Source organism: Calidris pugnax, unplaced genomic scaffold (assembly GCF_001431845.1).
Source record: "Calidris pugnax isolate Ruff unplaced genomic scaffold, ASM143184v1 scaffold44, whole genome shotgun sequence".
In the NCBI taxonomy this organism is placed as follows: Eukaryota; Metazoa; Chordata; class Aves; order Charadriiformes; family Scolopacidae; genus Calidris; species Calidris pugnax.
In genome coordinates this window covers 32,662,036-32,669,103 of record NW_015094506.1, presented here as the reverse complement: position 1 = coordinate 32,669,103, position 7,068 = coordinate 32,662,036, and the positions used below count along the sequence as shown (strand labels likewise).

General features: G+C 38.1%; 1 protein-coding gene across 1 annotated transcript in view; it reads left to right on the top strand.

Annotated features, from left to right (window-relative positions):
- The window catches only part of ASZ1 (ankyrin repeat, SAM and basic leucine zipper domain containing 1), a 37,897-nt gene that overhangs the window by 20,210 nt on the left and 10,619 nt on the right, over nt 1-7,068 (top strand). The window contains exons 5-9 of the mRNA XM_014963345.1: nt 711-822; nt 1,089-1,223; nt 3,641-3,753; nt 5,657-5,732; nt 6,158-6,214. Of these exons, the coding sequence (XP_014818831.1) occupies nt 711-822; nt 1,089-1,223; nt 3,641-3,753; nt 5,657-5,732; nt 6,158-6,214 (493 nt within the window). The remainder of the gene's footprint in view (nt 1-710; nt 823-1,088; nt 1,224-3,640; nt 3,754-5,656; nt 5,733-6,157; nt 6,215-7,068) is intronic.

Here is a 7,068-nt window from a genome sequence, read left to right as displayed (position 1 = left end):
CTTGCCTCCTTTTTTTTTTTCATGGGGGGGGGGGGGGGGGAAATTTGCTGGTACTCTATCTGCAGTTATTCACATTCCCTTCTCATTAAGTTGGTCCATGTGCTAAATGAGAGGCCTGCTGCTGGGTCTGTGGTGGCAGCGGGAGGGATTCTCTTTTAAAAATGGCTTTGTGTGGTTCAGAACCAAACCAGAAATGGTTTAGTCACCAAGCTAATGCACCAAGTGTTTCATAGCGGTGATGTGTTATAGTTATTTGTTTTTTAATGCGTTACTTGAATTTAGGGGTGATAAAAGATTGATTTTTGGTTTGTTGTTGTTGTGGGTTTTTAAGCTTTTTCTCCCAGAAGTATTATAAGTCTGTGTATTCTGAACTCCTGGAAGAGACTTGTTTCGTTTCTTCTGAGTTTCCTTCTCATGAAGGACAGCAATTGACTTCTTGACTTCATTTCAATCAAGAAATAAATGCTAACTCTTAAAATATTTTAAAATTACTAACTGGGCATAAATGGATTGCTGAATCTTTACATTCTGTTAAGTTGACCCTTGTGCTGAAGTTTGAATGTGATGTCTTGGACTTTCATCTTCTGATTAGTTCTTCTGTCCAACAGAGAATCTTTATGGAATTAAGGTGTTCTACTTGCTAATGGGTTGGATTTTGATACCTTGAAATATATATATATTTTTTTTTCACCCATTCCTTTTTCTTTCAGGAGACAAATGACCCCCCTGATGTATGCAGCTAGAAAAGGCTATACTCAGGTGGTTGCTCTTCTTGTCGCTCATGGATCACACATAAACGCCCAAGATGAAAATGGGTATTCAGTAAGTGATTTACTTATGTGTGTTGTAATTAATGATAAAAATTTTAAAAAGCAAGAACGCACAAACTTGTTTCTAAGTCCAGCTTCCTCAGAAATACTCACTGGTATATTTTTCTGCTTTAACACCACTTGAAGATTGTTTTGCATTGCTTGTCTTTGTCTCCAGATTTTGCCATGTAAGAACTTGTGAAGGTTGCATTATTGATTGAACCTCTGTTCTTTTTTGCTCCATATGTAAAGTTGGTAAAACAAAATTGTTCTTTGCAGGCATTAATATGGGCAGCACAACATGGACATAAAAATGTAATTTTTAAGTTGCTTGAGCTGGGAGCTGACAAAAATCTACAGACTAAGGATAAGAAGACAGCAGCAGAGCTTGCAAAAATCAATAAACATACAGAGGTATTTAATTTTGTTTCTCTTTGAAGTGCAAATTCTGGTTTTGCCTCAAATTTGTTTGTTAATTGTATAATTTTCTGTAGTTGTGTTAACTTTATTAACTAAACTATAGGAGCTAGTTGAATACTTGTGCTATTACACAGACTATTTTCTGTTATATCCCAACTTTTCACAGGGCTTTAAGTGCTATAATGTTTTCAGAACAGGTGGGGTTTTTTTCAGAATCCTTGACTTCAGATATGGAATACAGAACAAGGGATTATTCATGTTAGTAATGTTGATATGAGAAGTAAAAAAAATAATGTATTGTTTTTTCCCTGTCTGCCAAGGTGTGTGAGAGAATGCGGGTATCAAACTGATCTGCAGTTTCTGGTTGAATTTGGAAGTGAAAAGACTAAAGCTAAAAAGGGAGTCGGGGGAGTTGGCACTGGCCATCTTCAAAATCCATTCTCAGAAGGGAAGGAGGTGTAAAATTGTAAATAAATAAATAAATGAAAGGTGTAAAATTGAAGAAGGTGTAAATTGGTCACAAGATGATTGCAAAAACAGGCACTATCAGTGGAAGGAGAGGGCTGCTGAAGTCCACATATATTCTCCTAAAATAAATCTGGTTACTGCTGTTACCAAATGATCCATGGTGCATCAGACTAGATTCCTGTGTATTTTGCTTTGAGTTACTCTAAGCAATGATGTGAGTTTTTGCAGTGGTTCTTCAAAAACATATGTGAATTGCAATTTACAGCTTGTCTGTCTGTCTTTTTCTTTCTTTCTTTCTTTCTTTCTTTCTTTCTTTCTTTCTTGGCTAGGCAGGAGCAAAAATGATAACTATGCACAAAGCTGTCAGTGTAGACTAGCAAGATCAGTGTCTGAGGCCCAGTGATCTGTTTGCTCAGGTTACTGAAAGGGGCTACAAATGCTTTCTGCCTTTGATAAATGACTTGTTCAGCAGGCTATGGCCATATAATCTTATAACACAACTTTGTCTGGCATGGAGGGAATACAGGCTCCTTACACTTGAGAGGTGGGTCCTGCCTCTTGACCTGTGAAGCGCTAACTTTCACACAGTTACTGCAAAGTCTTGCAGATGGTATTGAGATATTTAATGGTCATGAGCTTCTTCCAGCTTGGGGGTCTGCTCTTCAGGCTGTTGACAGCCCCTTGGGTTGTTATATAGACTATGTCTGCAGAAACTGTATCTGGGAGGGGAGATATTTTTCTTACATATTATACTGGTTTTGGCTGGATAGTTATTTTTCTTCCAAACAGCCTGCGTGGTGCTGTGTTATAGTCTGTAACCAACACAGTGTGAACAACACACCAGTATTTTAGCTGTTGCTGAGCACTGCTTGTGCAGCATCAAGGCCTTCTCTGTTCCTCACTCTGGCCCCCACCCCCAGCAAGCAGGCTGGGGCTGAGCAACATGTTGGGAGGGGGCACAGCCAAGACAGCTGACCCCATCTGATCCAAGGGATACTACATACCATATAACGTCATGCTAAGCAATAAAATTGTCAGGGGATTTTTTTTCCAAAGTAGCCATTGCTTGGAAACAGGCTGGGCATTGGTCTACTGGTGGAAGGTTGTGAGTGATTGCCTTTGCATTACTTAAGTTTTTGGGGTTTTTTTCCCCTTCCTTTATAGAACTGTATCTCAACCCATGAATTTTTTCTCACTTTCACCCTTCTGATTCTCCCCCATCCTGCTGGGGGAGAGTGAGTGACTGAGTAGGGGCTTATTTGTCAGCCAGGATCAACCCACCACACATGTATATAGAACTGAATTTCAGGAAAGTGGTTTCACCGTTCCTTTAAGTTTGTTGAGGTTCTACTTGTTTTGCTGGAATTTCTAGTAACTATCTCAAAACTCACACAGGGGCAATTCTGTTTCTGGAATCCGTCACTGATGCATAGTGATGTCTGGAAGAAGGCTTGCTTCTTTAATCAGTTGAAAGAATCCCTGTCTGTCAGATATAGTTAACTTAGATTGTCAGTTGTAAATTGCTAACTGTTGGGTCCATATATGTTCTGGAAGTGGAGATGTTAAAATAATCACATGACGCATGCTCTTTAGACAACTTATTCCCTTCTGTATGTAGAACTCTTGTCTACAAACCACAAAAATGAGTATGTTGCTGCTTCTGTAGTGACAGATGCTAACTTTTTTAGACTACCTTGTATAATGTTTTGCTCTGCATCAGTTCATTATTGTGCTGGAATTTGGTTAATTTGGAAATGTTCTTGGTAAACTCTTGTGGGATTAGTCTTAACTCCTCATTGTAGTTGTAAGCTTAGAGAAGAAGAAATGGCAAATGTTTTGTGCTCCCTGTAAGTAGTAATTTATGGTAGAACTCTTCATAGTCTTCTGCATAGTCACAAGCATTTTGAGTTTGGATAGTAATTAATTCATTTTGGCTCTTCCAGGTTTATAGTTTACTCTCTTTGGCTGCAAATCACTTGCAAGGGAAATGCCATGAAACGATTAAGCAAGAGGCTATCTACAAATTTCTGACAGCGGCCCCTGACCAGACAGTTGGGTAAATACAGCCATAGTGTAATTTTAGCTTATAAACATTCCTAAGAGATTGTATTTGTTCATATCAATGATTAAATTGAACTGATATATATTGCATAGTTTGGAGTGCTACCAAGAGTCCACAGTAAGTATATTAATGTACTATTAATTTTTCAAGATTGCAAAGCCCCTTTGCATTAAAAATAAAGAGCATGCTCTAGATCTTCCCTTCCTCTCACTTGGTGTACAGTAGAGCCAAGGTCCAATATCACTTCATTTCAGCTCCATGAAATTTGTATGCTCCCCTGTTGGATACTCCATGTTGTGTGGTTATCATTTGATGTTAAGTTTTTGGTATTTTCACTGAATGCCTGTTTTCAGCTTCATAGCACCAGCAAGAGCTATGCCCTTTCCTTTTTTTCTGCATATATGAGAGTCAAAATTAAGTATGAACATAGCATACCCCTGACCCTGAAGACTGCGGGTGTCCTGTGACTGAAATCAGACCCTGCTTCAGCAGCTTCAAAGATCTTTGATATGGTTTTGTCCCAGAACTGTTGACTTGCCTTCTTCAGCTTGAGCTTCATGGTCTTGAGAAGACACCTTCCAGTGCCCATAGTCTGTTCTGAAATCCTGAAGCCCACTTAAAATACTTTGTGGCAGCCAGATGTCTAGCTAGGGAAATGCAATTCCGTGTTAGGCAATGTGCGGGCTTCCAGAATTTCACAATGTTTCAGTAGTCTTTTTCTAAACTCTACTGGTTTTCTCTGCATCAGATGAGCAACTGGTTTGCTTGTATTAACAAGCTGTCAAGCTCAAGGATTTTTGTATTAACGATAGCTAGTTCTGTTGTTTCACAACTTTGAGTGTTTCTGGTAATTAATAGAACTCTTGGTTTCAGGAAACAGGCCCCTGGAGAATACCAGATGCCTGGCTGTTAAATGCCTGTTCTTGCAAAAACAGCTTATCCGTTTCCACAAACACACGTGTACCCACCCCCTAGAGAGTTGGGTTTTTTCATCTAGTGATAGTCAAGAGGTACACTGATACCTGTGTTTACTCCATCATAGTTCCTTGAGCTGGATGTCTCCTTCCTGCCATGTTTGCCTGCATAATTTTCATTGCAGTCATTGCCAGTTGTCTTCCCAAGTCCCTGTTCTTTCAGTTACTCCTAATGCATCATCTGGTACTCGCTATCAGTTGTGCCCCCACTGTGCAGGGTCAGCGAGTGTAACTTGTCCTCCTTGCTGTTGTCATCTTTTTGTCATCCTTAGGTAGTGAGTGTGGCTTCAGTCATTTCTGTCTGCCATCCTAATTAGACAATTGTCCTGGCTCCAGAGCCCTGGACTATACAAGGAAATGCACATACCTGTCAGGAATTTGCTTTCTTCAGCTCCAGTATTAGGTCTTTTTCTAGCTCAGGGGCTTTCAAGTTAGTGTCTGGATGCTGACTAACCCTTTCTTTGATCCTGGGAAAACAAAAAATTCCCTTTCCTTGTACTTTTAACAGAACCAAAAGTCTTGAGTTACACAAGGACTCTCAAAACCTGCCAATTTATATGAATGTTATCAGATATGAATATGTAGTTATCTTCCTTAACCCCACTTCCAAATTTTTCAGGCTCTTGCAACCCAACTTTAAGGTTCAATAGGAACATTTTGCTACTTAAAATAACATTTATTTATTAAAGTCATTCCCTTTAGGCTCAATTCATCTCATTAGGTAGAAAAGACATTTATAAAATTTTGATAGATTAAGTTGTTCCCTATGATATTTATGAGATGCTACTGTAAGTGTGTACAACTTTAAGTTGTTCCCCAGTGCTTTGTCTGGGGAGCTTTTATATAGTATTTTGTTCTGGGTGTCTCATTTTATTTTTAATTTCCACTGTTTTAATTTTGAATCTCATTAATTATATTTACAGTTCCTATTCAGCTTTTGATGACATGGAAGTGTTTTTACATGGCCTTGGTCTAGAACACATAATAGGATTATTGAAGGTAAGCCTGTGGTTTGTCTGCTATTAGTAATCATGGAAGCAGAATGCACATACAGCATTAAAAAAAAGTTCTATCACTATTGCTATATTAGTTCAAATAAACTTATCAAAGTAATTCAAACAAATCTCTTAAGACTATATACTATATCTAAATCTATTAAACAAGACTATATATAACAAACTACATAAACAGAAATTTATATATAAAGTGCTACGTTAAAATTCAATGGACTGTATCGGATTGCTTAATTTTGGTTATATGCATTAGTCACAGCGTGATGTTTCTAAACTAGAGAACTCTTCGTTGCTTCGATAATGGTGTTGTGTGGCTGGTTTTGTTTCTGGAAACTGAAGTAAAAGTTCAATATAAGTGAAAAAATCAGGTGAAATTCTTTTTGATGATGGAAACTCCTTTGTTTTATACAGGAAAAAGATATAGCTTTAAGACAACTTCTGATCATGCAAAAAGATGAGTTAATACAGGTCAGTTTACTACTTTCAAACTTAATTTAGTTTTCTCCTTTTAAGTATTTTTCATGTTTTAGCTTCTCTTTATAAATGTCTAACCCTGTAAGAATTCTTTTTTTTTTTTTAAGATCTGTTTTCAGAGTACTCTGCAACTTCTCATGTTTTAATATAGACAGACCTTTTGTGAAGTATGTAATTTCCCTGATCAGCCTTGAAATCTTGCATCTTTGCCTGGATCTGACTATGAAGTGGAAGTCCCCAGTATTTCTTTGCTGCAATGATGTGGGAGTTGGAGTGAGCAGGAAATACTTCCATTTCAAATTTTGCTTGTTACCACTTTTAGTATTTAAGTATGTTTTCCCTGAAAGGCAATCAATGCTAGGATTAGCAGTAGATAATCCTAAACAACTACTTTAAATGTGGCTCTCCTTCATGAGGTAATTTCTGTTGGAAAAACGAGAGCTGTCTTACGTTGCAGAATCCCATATCCTGCAGGGGCTTGTAAAACCATACCAAAAAAAAAAAAAGAAAAGATTTCTTGGTTTCTTACCACCCTTCCCAGCTGCAGTAAACTGTAATTCGCTGTTATTCAGGACGAAGAGATGCGTTACTACAAGGTTTTTGTTTCCAGTTGAGAGAGGGTGGTCGCTTTACCTTAGTCTTTGCAGGAATTATTCCTGTGGGAAATGAAAGAATTCCTGTGCTTACAGGAGGATGCCATAATAAAATCCAATTATAGGAGTCTCCTTGGAACAACATAGGTAATTCAGGCTGCTGGATTATTCTGAGTACTCTGTACCTGGTCTGGGGTACGAAAACTGCCTCATTAAAATAGCTGCTTCAAGCCTGCTCTCTGCTACTGATACCAG